The sequence below is a fragment of the Sceloporus occidentalis genome, unplaced genomic scaffold (genome assembly GCF_023333645.1).
Source record: "Sceloporus occidentalis isolate IW3139 unplaced genomic scaffold, rSceOcc1.0.p SCAF_6, whole genome shotgun sequence".
NCBI classification, from domain to species: domain Eukaryota; kingdom Metazoa; phylum Chordata; class Lepidosauria; order Squamata; family Phrynosomatidae; genus Sceloporus; species Sceloporus occidentalis.
The window spans coordinates 135,206,728-135,227,258 of record NW_028316986.1 but is presented as its reverse complement, the minus strand read 5'-3'; the positions used below and the strand labels follow the sequence as shown (position 1 = coordinate 135,227,258).

At 36.7% G+C, this 20,531-nt stretch overlaps 1 protein-coding gene across 9 annotated transcripts in view; it reads right to left on the bottom strand.

The window, feature by feature from the left end:
* Positions 1-20,531, bottom strand: part of MYT1L (myelin transcription factor 1 like) — a 444,499-nt gene that overhangs the window by 35,216 nt on the left and 388,752 nt on the right. For all 9 annotated transcript variants that reach the window (XM_089531035.1, XM_089531033.1, XM_089531034.1 and 6 more), the window contains 5 exons: positions 18,788-19,024; positions 16,746-16,867; positions 16,273-16,335; positions 15,718-15,786; positions 925-987 (listed from right to left, as the gene is read on the bottom strand). In XM_089531035.1, the coding sequence (XP_089387161.1) occupies positions 925-987; positions 15,718-15,786; positions 16,273-16,335; positions 16,746-16,867; positions 18,788-19,024 (554 nt within the window). The remainder of the gene's footprint in view (positions 1-924; positions 988-15,717; positions 15,787-16,272; positions 16,336-16,745; positions 16,868-18,787; positions 19,025-20,531) is intronic.

Sequence of the window (20,531 nt, the reverse complement as noted above, 5' to 3'; positions counted from 1 at the left end):
GTGGAATACAGTTGGTTAATCAGAGGCCCACAAAGAATCTGGAAGGTGAGAAGCCTTGTTATTCTCTGATACCTGTGCACCCAGAATATATAAGAATACTTGTATGAAATCTTATTGTTATCTTCTGTATTAGGCACTATAATGGAATTGTTGTTCATTATTTTTAAATACATGACTGCTGTGGGGTATTTTATTCTGTCATCTAGTCTAGGTATGGCTTATACACTTAAACATCTATGGTTGTATCAGCACTGCAGAATCAATCCAGGTTGACACAACTTTAACTGCCATGGTTCAATGTTATGGAATTCTGGGGACTGTAGTTTTGTGAGACATTTAACCTTCTCTCTGTCTCTCTCTCTGAAAGCTCTGGTGCCACAACAAACTACAGTTCCTAGAATTCCATATCACTGAGCCATGGCAGTTAAAGTGGTGTCAACTTGAATTAGCTCTGCAGTGCAGATGTACTCTTTTCTATTTGTTGGCTATTAATTTTGTAATGTGGGTTTTTGTTTTTTTCGTTAAGTACAGTATGTAACTATTCTGGGAGTTTTTACATTTTCGCTCCTATTATAGTGGCCATTTAATATGTCCTGCTGGTGCTTTTTTGCTCAGCTGAGTAAAGAAATTGTGACTTTTTATGTAACTCTGTCACATTATAATGTTTTTTAAGGTAATGCATTATTTGGAAATGGACTGAATTGTGTTGATAACTGAATCATTCTTTTTAAATATTATATCTGTTGTGAAGCCACTTTGAGTTCAGTAACTGGAGAAAAGGGGCATCTAAATAACTTGATGTGATATGACATGCAAGCCTTTGACACCCTTTTATGGAAGGCCTGTTGATTTAAGCACAAGCCCATCGTGATCCATAAACTGGAAATTACTATGATAAAAAATTCAACCTTTTAAAAAACATACCTTCGATGTGAAGCATAATTTCCAGTAATGTGCCCAGAGCCATCACAACCAGGTGTGGGACACCTAAAATAAATAATTAAAAAAAAATACAATCTAAGTAACTTATTATGTAGAAATGAAAGCTTACATGGCAATTTCCCATCATCAGAAAGCTTGGCATTTGCACTGATACGCCTGCTATGGAAATCCCCTGAGAGTCTTCAATTGAGATCAAATTGCTATTAATCAAGAGCAGGAATGTTCCAAAATCCAGTGTGATAATACATTTATTAGGGAAACCAAAAAAAGCGCACAAATTTTTATGTAAGGTGTGTTTATCACACAAAGATGTTTAAAAAAGGAGCGGATGAAAGAATGATGATATTGAGTCATGTTGTATGCATATCGTACTAAGATGTTAGAGGAGGAAGAGCCTGCACCTTGTCAAATTAAGTTAGTCAGGTTATATCCCAAAGGTTACATCCCCCACCTTTCTGGAATAGGAAAAGCAATAAAACAAATGCAATCTATTTTCCTCCATTGTGAAAACACTCCTCCTACCCACATGAAGCAATGTATCTCAAGCTGTCTCAAACAGAGAGTTTTGAATTTTCAAGGATCTTAAAGAAATTTGCACATGTTCCAGAAGGAAAGGACATGGCACAGAGGTTTTTGTGAGAATAACATGGAGCTGTGAGGCAGCAAAGATGAGCAACAGGGACAGGAGGCTTTATGGCAGGCCTCCCTACTATGATTTGGGTCTTTGGAGATGACTCAGGATGCCAACACATGATACTAGACTGAGGTGACTTTCCCAATTATCATTTACTCTGGATATCTCTGAAATCATGGATTTGCAGGATTACTTATTAGTATCACACAACTATCAACCTGTCAACCACTGACTTTGCAACCTTACTAGCAAAAGAAAAGAAAAATTCATACTACAGTGGGCCCTTGTTATACACTGGGGTTTGGTTCTAGGATCCCCCGTGCATAACAAAATCCATGAATGCTCAAGTCCCATTAAATATAATGACATAGCAAAATGGTTTCACTTATAAAAAATGGAAAATCAAGGTTTGATATTTGAAATTTATACTTTTTTTGAACATTTTCAAACCGTGTATGCTTGAATCCATGTATTAAAAAACCATGTATATGAAGGGCCAACTGTAATTGATCTTGCTACACCTTTGCAACAGAGCTCCAACACTACAGAAATAATCCACTTTGAGGCCACTTTAACTGCCCTGGCTCAGTGCTAGGGTGTCCTGGGAATTATAATTTATTGTGGCCCCAAAGCTCTCTGACAGAAATATCTTACAAAACTATAGTTTGCAGAACTCCCTAGCATTGAGCCAGGGCAGTTAAGTAGTCTCAAATTGTATTATTTTTGCAGTTTGTTTGGTCCCTAAGTGAAAGATAGAAGTTGGTAACATGAAGAAGTAGACTGAAGTCTATGAAAGCTCATGCTACCAACTCCTAGCTTTCAGTTAGTCTCAAAGGTGCTGCAAGGTCTCTTTGCATATTGATTTTTCCAGACTAACACATGTATGTCTTTGGAAAATCTATACTTTTATCAATGTAAAAACAAGTCTACATATTATACATACTATTTTGCAGGTGATTAATGAATCCATGCCATAAAAAAATTAGTACTGCCCTGTTAATTAACTTGTATGATTTCTTTACCAGAGGGGGGGGGGGGGGGGATGAATATATATTATATTGCAGAAAGCTACACGCATGGAAAGAAAGTAATGTACATTGCCCTCTTGTGGCAAAAGCAAAAATTCATTTTCACAAGACTATTTTGTTAAAATATTTTATGCTAGATTGTCTCACATTTTCAGAAAATCCCAGTTTTTCAATGGTACCTGCAGAGGTTAATCCATGCTATAATACCTAGCCCACAAAGCTCTGCAGTGGCTGCAAAATCCTGAAAAATGTGGGGGGGAAATCTATGAGGTCTATCACACTAGCGAGATCCTGTGGGAAAATGGGAGTTAAACGTGATTTAAAGTATATTTGAATTTAAACAAAACTTGCAAATTCGGGGAGGTTATCACACCAAATTGCTTCTAAAACGAAATAACGTGAAGTGCAGTTAAAGCAGAGAAAAGTGGCAGCGTTTTACTTACAGGATGTTCTAAAGCTAAAAAGCTGCCATTTTTCTCTGCTTTAAGTGTGGTTTAACTTCACATTATTTCATGTTAGCTGCAACATCGTGTCATAAACCTCAGGCATTTCCAGGTTTTCTTTGCTTTAAATCGCGTTTAACTTCCGTTTTCCCGTGGGATCTCGCTAGTGTGATAAACTCCCTAGTCCTGGCATCTAGTGGACACATTTCTATTCTTTATTACATTAGCTGTGGTTTTTGCTCTCATCTCAGCAAACTTTTAAAGCCTAAAAATCAAAAAGTTCATATGGACAAGGCTTGATTTAAAAAAGTAAAATTAAAAATACACGCACAAATGAATACACTTTTTCCTCTTTCCCTTCCCCATACTTTTCTCATAGGTGAAAAATATATATAAAAGTTATTAGTACCCACTAATTAGTAATTAGTGATTAGTTATTTATATAGCGCAAGTCTACAGTGCTATATAAATTAAGCATAATAATAATAATAATAATAATAATACCCCTTTGTCATGTAGCATATGGGATTGGTGGAGGAATGGAGGTGGGAGAAGGAGCCCATCTCACAAATGATACGGCAGGACATCGTTTGGTCAAGCAATGTCAGCTGGGATTGTGTGAAAAGTAGTGGTACGCTCAGGGATAATTGTATGACCCTCTCAAGTCTCTCTCTCTCGAAATTGTATTGTATACAACTGTACAGTATACAACTGTATACCACAGTTACAACACATGAATACTGAATTTGTACACAAAGCTTCCAGGGCAGGGCTTTGCTTTGGCAGAAAGTCCTGTAGGCCAGACTATTGCTGGGTTGTCATGGTGACACCACTCCTGTACCTTCTGCTTAGCTCTCGGCTTCACCTACTCCTCCAACACCTAATAATAATAATAATAATAATAATAATAATAATAATATTGTTATTGTGTATCAATTTTATATTATATTCCATTTTCTAGAATGTACGCCACGGGCAGGTCCATTTTATTTTATTTTATTCTATTTTATGTACAGCAGTGTGTAAACCTACAGCGCTTTATAAATAATACTACTACTAATAATAATGATTTTTATTATTAATATTGATATTGTGTATCAATTTTTATTATATTTCATTTTCTAGAATGTACACCACAGGCAGGTCCATTTTATTTTATTTTATTCTATTTTATGTACGGCAGTGTGTAAACCTACAGCGCTTTATAAATAATAATACTAATATTGATTTTTATTATTAATATTGATATTGTGTATCAATTTTTATTATATTTCATTTTCTAGAATGTACACCACAGGCAGGTCCATTTTATTTTATTTTATTATATTTTACGTACAGCTGTGTGTAAACCTACAGCGCTTTATAAATAATAATAATAATATTGATTTTTATTATTAATATTGATATTGTGTATCAATTTTATATTATATTCCATTTTCTAGAATGTATGCCATGGGCAGGTCCATTTTATTTTATTTTATTCTATTTTATGTACAGCAGTGTGTAAACCTACAGCACTTTATAAATAATGTACGCCACGGACAGGTCCATTTTATTTAATTTTATTTTATGTACAGCAGCAGTGTGTAAACCTACAGCACTTATAAATAATAATAGTTCTGAACAGTTCTCAAAAATGGCCCCCTCTGGAACGGTTTGAGAACGGAAGAGAGGGGGAACAGAACGAGTGAGGGACTGGTGTGTGCGGTAAAATCCGTCCCCCACTCATTCCGCACTCATTCCTGCTCCTCCCGGTCCATTCTGAGAACATACTGAGGAGGAACAGTGTGATAAAGATCTTAGTTTCACTCTCCACCCAACTATCAAACAAACCTCTTTGTACAATTTTAAAAATGCTCTGCATTATCATGGTTTGAAGTCTCTCCCACCCATTTCAAATTAACCCAGCTAAAACAATAGTAATTATGGGTTGGTAGTAAAGTGGTCACTGATATGGTCTGATCTCTCCTGCTCACTTGGAATGTTCTTAGCAGTAACCAAGAACCAAGCAGTGTCCAAGAACAAAAATTGTGGGCTAGTCCCCCTTGAAAGCAAAAACATGAATAAATACTAACTTGGGCAGAAAAAAAGTTGTAAACAGGTTGAAATAACAGCGATATCATACAAGACGCCTTTCACTGACTATATCAATAAGGTAACATATTACCAATATCCTACACAAGATCCTGACTGAGTGCTTCCTTAAGGGTCCGGGTTATCCGATATGTACAACTGAACAGATGTGTTAATGTTTCTTAATAAACTATATAAATAATACAGTAAGATGGAGAGATTTTTGGATAAGGTATTCTTACAGCAGAGCAGAAAACATGAGCATAAGTGTTCTTGTACATATTGAGGGCGAATAACTTTAACATGTGATGATAAACAGAGATGAAGTGCAGAGAGAGCTATGGAATGGAGCTGTGGTTCAGAGAGATCTGTAGGATGATATACAAGGATGGGATGAGATGGGAAACAGAGGTCTAAGCAGGGGGGAAACAGAAAATGGAGAAACAAAGATATCTGTGATGCAATCCTCCCCAACACACACATGCTTAGGTGTTATTATATTTTATTAGGTAGGGTTTGTAAATGAAATCTTTGCAGAAGTGCTATACATAAGTCTTTCATATGAGAAATAATAATTGATGAAATTTTCTGCCACGGCTGTCGTCTGCATTGGCACTGCAGAATTAATGCAGTTTGGCACTGCTTTAACTGCCATGGCTCAGTGATATGGAATTCTGAGATTTGTAGATTTGTGAGATCTTTAGCCTTCTCTGCCAGAGAGCTCTGGGGCCACAGCAAACTATAAATCCCAGGATTCCACAGGATAGAGCCATGGCAGTTAAGGAGCAACAAACTACATTAAATCTGCAGTGGCAGCAGCCATAGATGACATCAAAAGAAAGAGAGATACATTAACGGAAGAAAACAATGATCAATGACTATTTGTTATGATGGCACCTTTTTTTTAGTGGAAAACAACAAATGTATGCATCTGAGTTTGTTTGTTTTGGTGTTTTTTTTTTTACCATGGTCTTAGCTCCTTCAGGTTATTTTAGGCTCTAAAGAGGTTATTTTTAATAGCAGAAAATTAGTGCCAATAACTTTCTGTTCACGTCCTTTAAAAAAAATCCACTTCATGACCTAAAATAGAAAACATGTGCAAAAGCCATGACATCTTTTTTTGAACACTGGTGGGCCCACTCCTCAAGGATATACCAAACTTTATTAGGCTACAATATAGAAATCCCATGAAGAACAGAATGTATAGTAAGTTCTGATTTTATTAATGTTATCTTTTAACAGGGATCAAAAACATTAGGGCACATCCAGACTGATTGAAAAGACCCAGTTTTTGTTCCTGTTCTTTCTGATTTTATACTGGGTTAAAATATACTGAGCTGGGGAGTTTGTCTAAAAAGTGTCTGATTGTACCAGGAATGGAGAGAAAATATTGCGGGACAGACAAAACATATATGGAAAGAACAGCAACAAACTCTGGGACTTTCTGGTCTTTTAAATTAGTCTGGATGCACAGTAAGCTAGTCGCTTGATAAAACACTTCAAAATAGCGCTAACTGATTCTGTTAAGCACATATCCTTTGGGTGTTCGTTCTATTAAAACCTGCAAAGACTTCCCTTGACCCATGTATTTATTCCACAGGAACCATTCATCAGCTTGGACTATCATAAATCCATGTACTGAGTTTGAAGGGTTTGCAAACTGTTTTCAAACAAAGCATTAAGGGCATAAGACTCCTGGAAGATTGGACATGGATGTAGGACAGAAGAAACTCTCTGCTACATGGTCTTGCAGGGTTCATTTCAGGTTCTCATTTTGAATTTGTTAAACAATTCTACATCTCAGCAGGGCGTTTATAATAGCTGGATTCGAAACTTCAAATCTTTTCACTGCGAACTGCAAAGGGTGCTATAATAGTGCTACTAAAAGAAATGCCTGTGTTTACATGGTTGGGATGTTGCTTGTTTTCTTTTCCATTGCCCTCCATAAAACTGCTCTCAGAATTCCATTTCACAACCCTTCTGTATGATGTATTTCAGGATAACCTGCTGAGCAAATCATGCATACCAGTTGAAAAATAAGTCTCAACCTGGTACTATGAATTTTTCAAATTTTATGATCAAAGATCTGGGAAGTAAGGGAGGGTACACACAAGAATGATTTTTCTTTTCCAAGGTCATAACCTTGGTTTCTGAATAAACTGCCGACTTCTTTTCTCAACAATATTCACCAAGCCAAGACTAATTTGGGCAACAAAAGGATCAATACCTTTTAGATCAGTACACAGAAGAAACAGAAGAACTGTATCATATACTAATTTTTTAAAAAAGGGAGGGACGGAAGGAGAAAGAGACAGACAGACAGACAGATGAAGAAAAAATTCTGGACCAGAAAGATTTGGAATATTATCAAGCAAAACCTTGAAAAGCAAAGGAACTAAACACTTCCCTGTTTAGCCTCTTGATTTTTCAAAATTACATATACAACATTGAGCATCCCTTTCTGATTCTGACAGAAACTTCTTAAATAAATAAATAAATGGAATTATCTGTTTATCTATGTTAGCATTACCAAACTTGCATAACAGGTAGTTTTATCAATTGAATCAAATGCTGTTGCTAAGCCTATAAAAGCTACATGTCTGGTAGGGTTCTTTGTTTAGCAAGATAATGGAGAGTCACACCATGGCAAATTCCTCTTTAACCTTTTCTGACACCAGCTTGTTCAGGAAGTCAAATACAACTTGTTTCAGGCAATTCTTCCAATTTGTTCAAAAGATATTTACCATACAGACTGCAGTGGGGAAAAAACAACTAAAAGATTGCTGGATAAAAATTCCTGGCCCCAGCTCATCACCCTTTTAAAGACAGGACATACTTTCCTCTCCTCCTAACTGGTAACACACTTGTCTTGCTTAACTCAGAAAACTGTTTATATATTTCTGGGGGCAAATTATCATCTTTAGGTACTTTACCACCTGTATTTGCAAATGTGATTTTTATATCATATACCTTTTGAATTTACAAAGGCCTTTACCAACAATGATGCACCAAAAGCAGGATCTTTCAAGCCAAAGTGATATCCAAGCATGCCTTATTTAGTCTTTTGTGAAATGTATGTAATATTGTTACGTTGTGGCCTATATGTGCCTAAATGGAATAGTGGTTTATAGAACACACTGATCCTCATCTTGGAATTATATTCCATAAAAGTAAGTAAAACTGTAATCTAGATAATGAATTCAGGACAGGAGTAAAACGAAAGAAACATGAATTTGTTTGCAGTACGGATACTGCTTGAGAAGGTTTGAAATATTGGACATGTTGTTTGCATTTGGATAGGAAAATGTTCTTTTATAAATGGTATTTCACAGTGCAATCCTATGTGAGTTTACTCACCATTCTCACTATATTCAACAAGACTTGCTGCCAGGCAGGTATGCTTAGGATTTCATTCTGAATGAGTCTGACACATTAGGCTTAGAGTAAGTTACACTTAATACCAGCAAGCCACACAACTGCATTTTCTGTATACAGGTAAAGAACAGACAATAAAAAAATATGTCCCCAATGAGCTGTCCACCCCTGACTGCACTCTGCTGTTCAGCCTGGCCAAAACCTGCTTCCCCTAAACCATTAATGGCAAGTCTCATGATGGCTGATATCTATATAGGCCGGTAGCCATGTAGTCTGTCCATTTTCAGCTTGCATTTAGTGAATCTCAATCTCTCTCCCTAGAAGTCTGCTTATTCATTATGTACACTGATGGTGTTACATAAATAAATGATAAATATAATGATAATAATTCCCTTTGATCCCTCAAACCTCTGTTGTTGGCCTGTCAGGAGGGTTGGGATTTTTCCCCATGTCATGATGGCATGGATGTTCGCCCCTGTTCCCTAAGATTTAGGGGCTCTGGCCCCATCTCAGGATCTTATTTCACAGCTTTTATAACATGACTTACCCCTCCCAAATTGAAGCCTAATTCGAGCTGCATCTTGGTCCTATTACATGGCATGGCAAATGTTGTCCCGGGGCAGTTGCATGACTGCCAAGACACATGGTGCCAATGTCCCCTCCTCCTCCGTCCCCCTTGCTATTCTGAAGCACCAATTACTTCTTTGAATTTTCTCTGATTATTTTCTTTTGAAAAAAAAAAACTTTTGAAGTTTTTTTTCAATCGTTGGGTCCCCCTTGGATCCCTTCTGAGAGAAAGATGACATACACATGAAATAAATAAAATTTATAAACAATACTGTGTTAATAATTAACACACATTTAAAAAAACCCTCCCCTGCTTACCCCTAAAAGTCTGCTTGAACAAAAATGTCTTTGTCTGATGGTGGAAGGAAAGGAAAGGAAAAGGAGGGGACTAGCCTAGCCTCTGGTAGAAAGGAATTGTCATGCCCAGACTGGAGGACGACTTGGAGGATTCAGAGAATGAGCCAGAGCCTCTGGGACCTGAACCTGTAATTGGGGAGCCTGAGGCTGGCCCTAGCTCTGCTGGAGCAGAGTCTGTGGCCCCTCCGGCGGTTCAGCATCCAAGTTTGCCTGGGGCTGAGGCTGTGGACATAGAGGAGGATCTGGGAAGTGTGCCTACCTTCAGGGAGTGTCGAGCCGAAAGAGAGGGCCTTTAAAGATCACTGATGCTTTATTAGAAACGTGTTCATAATCAGACAAACGTGAATGCCTACTGCCTGCCTATTTAGGCAGCTAGAGCATGTGTGTCTCCTTGCCAGTGATTATCTGACTTTCCTGGAGGAAAGACTTTGTCTCTGGATCCTGTGGCTTCTTGGAACAAACCCTTGCTTCTTAGACTGCTGACTATCTTGATTGTCTGGAACCCTTGTCCATGCATCTTGGCACTTTCCATTTTTGCAAAGTAGCCAGCTGAGCATGGCTCGGGCCTGGGTTGTAGTCACCCGGTGGCAGTGGCAGTAATTTTACGTTGAGTAATACCCCTTTCTGAGTTTACAATCCCGAATCTATTTTGGGTCTTTTTCTCCATGTGATAAGGTCCTAAGAGAATCCATTTGCTATTACAGTCAGCCCTCCTTATCCACGGATTTTTTAAATCCACGGATTCAACTACCGTATATACTCAACTATAAGTCGACCTCATGTATAAGTCAAGGGCAGGTTTGGGGGCCAAAATTATGGATTTTGATATGACTTTTGTATAAGTCAAGGGTAAAACGTAAGGGAAGGTAACAAAGGATCTAAATGATGGAGCAAAGGAAAACAATGCCAAAGAACCTACAAAATTCTGGCAGGCATAATGGTTTTGGCTCACACTAAAGGACGGATGAAGAGAAAGCAAAGAGATGTCAGTGCTTCCAGGACAGATTGCACTCTTGCCTTTCACCAGGGATGATTCTCTTTTTTAATAAGAGTTAAAGTATAGCATTTACATAGACCCGTGGATAAGTCGACCTAGGTTTTTTGGGGTCAATTTTTTGATTAAAATTTCTAGACTTATACCTGAGTATATACAGTATTCACGACTTGAAAATTTTCCCAAAAAATATAAATTCAAAAAAGCAAACCTTGGTTTTGCCATTTTCTATAAGGAACACCATTTTACTATGCCATTGTTTACAATGGGACTTGAACATCCACAGATTTTGGTATCCATGGGGGGTCCTGGAATCAAAGCCCAGCAGATACCAAGGGCCCACTGTATTATACAGGATATGAAAAAGTTTTTTCAAGAATAGGTAGACTGAACATGATTCATGCTAAACATAGTTTCATCTAAACCATCTCAGGTTCATATCATATTCCTATATATATGAGGCATTAAATTGTTGAGCCACAACATCATACTACAGTGGACCCTTGTTATACGCTGGGGTTTGGTTCCAAGATCTCCCGTGTATAACAAAATCCATGTATGCTCAAGTCCCATTACATATAATGACATAGCAAAATGGTGTCCCTTATAAAAAATGGAAAATCAAGGTAAATTTATACTTTTTTGGTACATTTTCAAACCATGTATGCTTAAATCCGTGTATAAAAAATCCGTGTATAAGAAGGGCCGACTGTATGTGTTTGATGCAGGATCTTAACCTACACCTTCATTACAGAATGTTTGAAAATTAGGGTCACTTCAAACAAGATCTTTTTTTTTTCTTTTACACCATCAGCATGAAGTTTGGCAATAGTTCATTTTGGGGGTGGCTAGGCAAATGATTAGGCCTTTACCATATAAAATCCGTGCCTGATCTATACTCTTTCAATGAAAGCTGTACATATATAAGAGCACAGAGCTCTAAACCCACTATCAGCATGAGAAATATTAGAAGCCACATGTGTACTGTTCCTGTCAAAACAATAAGTCTCCTCCATGTAAATACAACCTGGCTACAAGTTCATCCACAAACCCTAGTTTGCTTCCTAGGTGGTTGAGTGCTGCTTTTTGTATGTGAACCACCTGTTAGAACTGATGCAGCATATTAAGATCTCAGTCACTGCTTACTGGCTTTAATTATTTCCAGTTTGTTGTTGTTGTGTACCTTCAAATCATTTCTGATTTGGGTGAACATAAAGCAAACCTATCACAGGATTTTTTTTGAGGCTGAGAGTGACTCACCCAAGATCACGTTATTATCCCATAAAATGTAAAAGAATTTTATAATACTGTAATATTACTGCAGTAAAACTGTATCAAAGCTAAGAACCTCAGTAGAACAACAAGATGGTAAGTAGACTTTTACATGATGGGTGAGAATGGACCATTGTTGGCCCAGTTCCATCCACCTAGCCTTCCCGTTGGCTTTAAAGTTAACACAAAGAGGTCAGTGGGGCAGGTTTGGTGGGTGAAATAATTTAGTTTATGAAAAAAAACTTAAGCTAATTATACATATACTGTACCTTAACATGAGAAAAGAAATGTTAAAATGTTTACTGTATTTAAAAGGTGGCTCTATCTCAACAAACATTTGTCATGCAGTGTCTCTCATTTCCTAGCTCTGTGTCGTGGCCCAGGTGTTGATGTTATACTTATTTAAATTACTCATAGAAATTGTGTTTGTTTGAACCACATCCCAGTAGGAAAGATGTAATTCTTTCTTATAGGAAAATTCCAACCCATTAGCCTCTTTTTCTCATATAAGCTTCAGTAGCAACTGCAGAGTAAATGACAGTTAAATCAATATATGTAGATTTCTTTTGTTGCAAAGAATAAAATGATAGGTATCAGAGTACTTTCTGGCACTTTACTTTTGATTAACTGAACAGTCTCATTATGGGGAAAAGGTAATGGTAGCATTTAGCTAGTTATTAAGTTAAATCAAATAACACATGGCAGCTAAATCCTATATGGAGAAGCTAAATCAAACGTCTTGTGTTTTATCTTCCTTGTACTTCTGGGAAGGAAAGCAGGGAATGCAGCCAGATCTACCATGAACATCATGGTGCAGAAATGAATAGTCATCAGTACAAACTTCCCTGGGAAAAATGGTAAAGATATGTTATACCACATATATGCAAGTGCAAAATTACACACTAAATAAAGATAGGAAAGAGCTGCTCTCTGACAAATGGAAGTGACTGTTCACTTACACAGCTTTCTCAGTATTATCTATACCAATAATAATTATATTATTTGTATTCACAATAAACCTTTGTGGCAGTTTTCCACTATTTTGAGTTTGAAACTTTGGATGTAATTCTACATAAATTCATTAATCCTGCTACGTGTCACCATGTGACCTATTTTGAACATTATATAAGGTTGCAGATGCATTTATATAGGCACATGTGTTTTGCCCTTAGTAGGTTTTTCCCTTAGCATGGCAGGGGGAGAAGTGGAAGGGGAGGAAGACCAAACCCCCCTCTCCTAGTCATAGCTTCTATTTAGGCTTGTCACCCTTTAATTTGTCTTGTTCCCAAAATGAGATCTGCCAAAAAAGCATCTAGTTTGCTATTTAAAATACCTGTGACCCTACACCATTTCAGTTTCTCTAGCAGTGGTAAGAACTTATAGAAGTCCTTATTCTGGATTGCAAGAAATCTGACACTAGACTTGGGAATATTCCTATTTATCAGGATTTTTTGAAACAAGATTCACACACAAGTCATTTTTCCTAAGATCTTGGTTGTCTGTTGTTTCTTTTTATGTGTGTGACTCTTTATGATACTTCTAAGACAACAGAAATTATGTTTTGCTAGCAAGAGAAACAGGACAAGTGGAAGGAAAGCAAGAGGATTTCCCTGGTGGTTATATTAAGTCAGAATTTTGATTTTTGTTGAAACTTGCAGCTGGATGCTTTACCTGTCAACTGATTGTTCTTATTGGGTAGCCATATGAGATACCCAGAAAGCAATATCCTACTGATATGGGCAGAAGATTCATAGAAGAGTTATGAGATTATATCTCCTACTAGATCTTCAGGATAGTGAAGAAGACAAACTTCAGGTAGTAAGCCCTGACTGATAATATCTTAGAATACTTAAGAGCTCCTCCTGTTTCTGATTCAAAAAGAATAGTATTTTCTTATCTTTATCACAGTCTCCAAGTTCTTGATATTCCTCTCTGCAACAGATGACATTTCAGTGTCCACTGAAACAGAGTGACAATGAGAGGAGTGACAAGATAAAGATGACCAGATACAGATGAAACTATTCTCCCCCGTGCCACTACAATGTTCTCAAGTGAGTTCTAGTCCTGGGCCTCTCCTATTGATGATGTGTAAGGTACTGTGATCAGTAGCAGGGAACTACTGTTTCCATCTCACTGATATAAAGTTGAGTGTCACCACACACAAGTCCTTGAAAACCTAAGAGTCCTTCCAACATTGCCATTCTTTCAGATAATATTTTTTTAAAAATGCTCTGATATCCTTAACATACTATTAACATCAGGAAAATTAACATTAATGCATTTCCCCAGAGTTTTGGTCACAACTATTTGTGTGAAATGATTTCGAAGATATTGCAGCACTGATGAACGGTAGATTGAACACTGAGTGGTTTCAGTTTAAAAAGGGAGGAAAACACTAGAAAGACTGGTGTGTTGACTGATGTCTTTCAATCCCCAGAGCCCAAGCATCATAATAATCATGCTATGCTCTGATTATTATGGTGCTTTGTCATTTTTACCAGTTTAACCATCTCTCCTGTTTATGTCCAAAAACAATGGACCAGTAGGTCTTCAAACAACATATTACAGAGGATAAAATGCCCCTCTCTCTGACTACAAATCTGAGCTGAACCAAACAAGCAGAGAAAGGCACAGACTAGCATCCTGTTAAGAATCCTGTTTGTTCTGTTTTAAAATTGCTTCTGATTGAGTTGAGCAAATAAATTCAGTTTCACTTATGCTTTCATACTAATGAGGTTGAAGCATCCCTATCCTGAATGACTGGGCCCACAAAATGCCTGTCCTTTTCTTTTTTCCATTACTTAGGCCTTGTGATTTTCTCTTTTGTTTTAAGGATCACATGGAAAAAGTTTGAAAGCAATTGTGCAGGCATTTGGAAATACTATTACAAAAAGAACATCCTAGTTCAACTTGAAAAAAAGACTTGACAAAAGACTGCTAATCTTTCCCCCTTTACCATGATTTTATCCATCTCCTTTCCCCTCTTTGAGAGAGTTCATGTGCCTCAGATAAGAAAAAAAAATCAACTCATTTGAGATGTGGTGCAGGGGAAGAGTGCTGAGGACACTGTGGACAGCCAAAAAGATGAACAAATGGGTCCTTAAATAGATCAAGCCTGAAATCTCTCTGTAAGCCAAGATAATCAAGTTGAGGCGGTCATACTTCAGCTATATCATGAGAATCATTAGAAAAGCCAATAAAGCTAGGAAAAGTAGAAGACAGTAGTAACAGGGGAAGACCACACACCAGATGGACAGAATCAGTCAGGGAGGTCACCAGGGGATGGTTCCTTTTTTATATAAGTATTAAAGTACATTACTTGCACTGACCCGTGGATAAGTCGGCTCAGCCTTTTTCAGTCAATATTTTAATTAAAATTTCTAGACTTATACATGAGTATATATATATAGTGCACCTGCGCCATACGCGGGCGCATTTTACATGGCTTTCAGCATACGCTGAAAGCCATGCAGGGAGGAAGGGGCGGCGTGTTCCATAGGGCTGAATGGGGCGTGCGCCTGTGGCGCATGTGCACTGCCGTACCGCTGCGTCTCTGCTTGCACGAGCCCCATTCATTTAAATGGGACTCAAGCATACGCGTTATTTGTTTTACGCGGGGGAATCCCGAACGGATCCCCCACGTAAACAAAGGGCGCACTGTAGTACTTTATTAAGTAAAGAAAAACCTGTTCTGTTAAAAAGACTTGGATCAACATGGAAATAATTCTGTAAGACTATAGATCATATGTTTTCTTTATCCTTCAGCACTCCAAACCCTTTATGACTTCGATGTAATTAATTGATATGAAACTCTTCCCATTCTGTCTCTGCTATGGCATTAGAATGATCAGCTACCTGCAACAGCATAAAACTGATATACTGTAGACACAACCCACGTCAGTATTTTATTGTAGAAAGAGTAATGTATTCATAATAACTTTACTTGAGATCATTATACATTATTATTATTATTTTGTTTTTAAGTGCTAAGATAGTTTTTTAAAATATAGAATGTCATTCATTGTATCTTACTTGAGTTCTTGGGAGCTTGTGGCCAGCATACTTCGAATACTTTTGTCAGCCAAGGGGCAGCCAGACAGACTGTAAAACAGGTCAGGACAGCCAAGTAAGTCAACCTTCTTTTAAACTTAAACCTTTCAAACAAACACAACGTTTAAAAAAAAATTAAAATTAAAAAATTGCAATGCAGAAAAGCGATGGGCGGGCAAGTGCTGCAATATTAAATTTGTAATACAAGTTAACCCTCTGAATATATTTAGATATAAAACTTTACTTTTGATAATATGGATTTCTTTTCATCATTAGCTCATATGTGTAACAAAGTAATAGAGATCCATGGGTTAACTATTTGAAAAAGTTTTCAGAATTTTAATTTTTTTAGTAATAGTTTTAAAAAAGAAAAAGACGTTTATACAACACACAAATTAGCATGCTTTTAATATCAACAATTATTACTCAAAGGGTTAACACATAGTTCAACATTTTTACTTTGACAGCATTGTTGAGGTAAGCTGAAAACAATAAATTGAAAAGACAGAATCCACCATGAAAAAAATGAAGTCACACCTTCTATGTGAGGCGTAATTACCAGTCACATGACCACTCCCATCACACCCTGGTGTTGGACATCTGCCACCAAACAAAAACAAAAAACAGCCAAAACAGTAAGTATGTTTTTTTTAAAAAAACTTTTAAAAGTTTCATTGTTTCCAGTTTAGCTGCAATGACTGCAAGGGGGATTTAAGCATCCTATCAAAAAAGCTGCAAAATGAACAGAATTCAATGAAAATGGTGTTTCAGTACAATATAGCATCATCAGGGACAAGCAGATACCATATTAGCTTCATCACTTAAACTTAACTGACATTCTGAAACATTTATATGCTGCTGCAAATGCTGCATGCTCATACTGCAAGGCATATACGCATGTACTTGTTTATTCAGAAAGGACAACAAGAGAGAGCGCGACAGAGAAAGGAAGAGAGAGAGAAAAATTTTAAAAGGAATAAATAAATAATTTCACCTCACATTATGCTTACGTTATTAAATCCTTTTTATTTTCTTTGCACTGAGGATATTTGGGTTTAGGACTTGGGATGGTGACTTCCCCAGGATATCTTCGTTCTTCTAATGCCTCTTGGAAAGGATCTAAGTCTTCTGGCTGTAAGGAAGGGAAACAGGTAAATCAGATTTTAAATAGGAGTTTTGTAACACATACAGATATAGTAATTAACTTATTTTTTGTAAGTGGATAGCCCCTTCACCATCAATGGCCATTTGGGTTAATTCAGTGAAGAGAATATCACCACCTTGGAATATCTGAAGGGCGCATATAATGGTTACTTCATACAATATTAGTGTGATTACTGCACCAAATTGTAGGTGCCAAAACTGATGTAAGATGGCTTAGGCTACTGCATGAAGTCTGTATGTTCAGAGTCTTAAACAAAGGAGTAGCTCCAGCATCGGGCTTGTCTATGAGCTCATCCATGTGGTTTGCAACAAGGAAAGCCTTTTTAGCTGCAAATAAAAGTATTCACTTTGTTTTTTTAGATTTAATGGTGTAAATTAGAATATATAGGATTATTTCCAAATGAGAATTCCTCATATTTATTTGAATGATTTGTTGGAAACACCAATATTTCCCCTCACTATAAATATCACAGTTAATGGCGTGTTGTTTGTATAGGTATACATTAATACTGGATTGTATGAAACAGCAAGAGAGGATGATATAAGCTAAATTTGGCTAACAGAAATTCTGCAGTTGGTTTTCTTTGTAATTTTTTTTTTACACGTGCCAACACCAAATGCAATCATCTAATAGCAACTTGTCTGAGGAAACTGAACCATCTTTTAAAGAAATAAATCATACCAAAGACTACAGGCTCCTATCCAGGAAAAAAAGGCATACTAAAAATCAATTAAATGTCCAAATATTATATACACAAAATAGTGATAAACAGATCTGCCTACCAAGTACATGCTGTAGTCAGATTTCACAACCATCATATCTGTATTATAGTCACATCATGAGCTGATTTTGAGTCCCAGTGATGGAGGAAGTTAGACTATAAATTATCTTTGAAACTATACAACTTACATGTGAGAAAGGCAGGCCATAAGTAAATATGTAAGTAGTGAAATAAATAATTCTGATGTGTTCTCAGGACATTGAATTTGCAAACATTCAGTTCATTGTGCTGGAATGCATTGACACAGACAATCCAGTAGATGGTAGTCCAACCAAAAATGTTAAGAATTCTTCTTCCACTTATTTGGCAGATACATTCTCGCCTATGTATTTTCTCCTATTTCAGTGATAATATACACAAGCATATCCTATCATGTTTCTATTTAAGTTTATTTTTAAAAAGCTGCCATCATTGATTGAAACAAGATTTATATGACAACTGGGGGGAAATGCACATGAGACCAGCTGATAAAAATGCACAGGGCAAAATTCCTTGGCATTAAAGCTGGGTACTGTAAAATTATATCTGTATCGCTGAAGCATGGCTAAAAACTGTGCTAAGGAAGAGTTGGAATTTGACAAAGATCAATGTCACAAATAAAGCAGTACCAATGACACTTCAAGCAAAAAAATATATATCATACTACACTTTTTGTTAATGAAAAGAGTGGCATCACAATAAAGCACTAACAAGGCACTATCTTATTTCTGTACTACTGCTTTCTACATTTGCAGAGTTATCACAGAAACAAGAGTTAATTGTGAATACTGAATAGCCCCCCCCTGTATGTGCATTCCTTAAAAGTTCCAGAAATATTCTTGAACTCAGCAAACTAACTTTTTAAGCAAGCCACTGGATACTTACACCACTTGAGCTGCCAGTGCTCATTCTGAAATTGATTTTAGTCAACTGTACACAGGCATGCTCAAATATAATGCATAAAAATATGAAAATGGAACACAACATTAATAATAAAAAGTAATAAATGGAACAAAGGCATTTTTGATTGCAAACAATCTATTGCTATTAATTACTGCATTCTGCATCAATATTTAGAAATCTTGTGGGTCAAAAGAACTCCGTAGTTTAGGGAGAAAAAGACATACATTAATTTCTTTTGACTCGTCTTCATCTATCCTATTAGGTTTCATTTTTGTGTAGTCCACCGGCAAGTCCCAACAGTCAGTCTCATTCAGCTGGTAACACCTGTTATTCATAACAGCCTGTTGTTGTGGTGACATTGGCTCCAGTGGCGTCAAAATGGTGCAGCAACCATCTCTTTGCCTCTGCTTGTTCAGACTCAAATCTAATGTTCCATTTTCATCAACCTCCATGTCAGGATTCTGTTTTAAAAAAAACAAAACCAAGAACACATACACACCAAAGAGTATAATTCAACTTGCTGCAATCACCATTTTCCTAGTATAAGCAAAGGGGACTCTGCAAATAATTCCACTTCTTGACAACACTGTTTTGTAAGAAAAGATATAGTAAGAAATATCTGAAATACATTGTCTTGCTCTTAATTCCATTGTCTTGACTAGTTTTTTGAGCTAACATCTATATGAATCTGATCCAAGCTAAAGTACCTGCTGAACAATTGAAAAGTATTCATGCAAACAGCCACTGAATAGTAGCACCTATATATCAGTAAAAGAAAACCTCCCTCTCAACCCACCAAGTCCTAATAGCTACAGAATCAAATTCATAAAATGCAAATTTTAAGTATCAACAAAAAACATACCATGCTGAACCAATGACACCTATGGGCAATTTCAGAGGATGGCCACCTACAAGCCTCTTGATACTATGCTTGCCACCTTCACATAAAGTGGAAATGCATTCAAATCACAGACACCCCATCACAGGCATTCAGTTATAACATGCCTTTACACTCTACAAAGTCCTCCTTTATAATCATCTCAGCTTGGGGAAAAGAAACTGGTACTGACATTCCCTGAAGCGATGGAGGAAGTGTGTGGGGAAAGTGAGGCATTTTCTGTCTGCCTTTTCTTCTCCCTCTTTTTTTCTTTTGCAAGTGAAGCAAAAAATAGTAATATCATCTATCTATCTATCTATCTATCTATCTATCTATCTATCTATCTATCTAATCTTCAACCCTTTGTTTTGCTAAAGCAGGTGAGAAAATATCTGGACACACAGAGAGAGATGGATAGAAAAGCCAAGATATACACAGCAATTCATATTTCAAGAGAAAAAGCCTTCCCATAACATCTTATTTCAAGTCCTATATGAGTCTTTCTTCATATTTCTAACAACTTGTTTTCCACCCAGAGTAATAAAAATGTCCAGAAGGCCTTCCAAGACACACTCGTCCCCCACGCTTACTAGATACTAGATAAACAATATATGATAATTCGACTTTTCCAACAGATTAAACTTGATTATCTCAGCGATTTAGTATGGTATTTACTGGGACCCAGAAGTACCATTTTGATTTTATTAAAAAAAGGGAAACATTTGGAAAAGGAAATGCCCCTTTTTTCTTCCATAAAAATAATGCAACGTTTTGTTGTTGCATTATTTTTATAAAAGAAAAAAAATAATGCAACATTTTGCAATATTGTTGCCTAGGCGTTTTTCTCCCAAGGAAGCCAAGCTGGTACTTGAACATCCCTTCAGTAGAGTAATGAAATGAACTGATGTAAGAATATGTAAACAAAAAAGAGCTATCTCTATTTTTCTGGATTGGTATTAATTGCTTCTAATAACTACTTCCATGGTTACACTTTCTATTTTTATTAAAAAAAAGAAGGAGTGGGGGAAGACTTCGTTCTCCATAAAGAGCAGACTACACCTATCAGCATCAAAGTTCATTCATAACAGCAA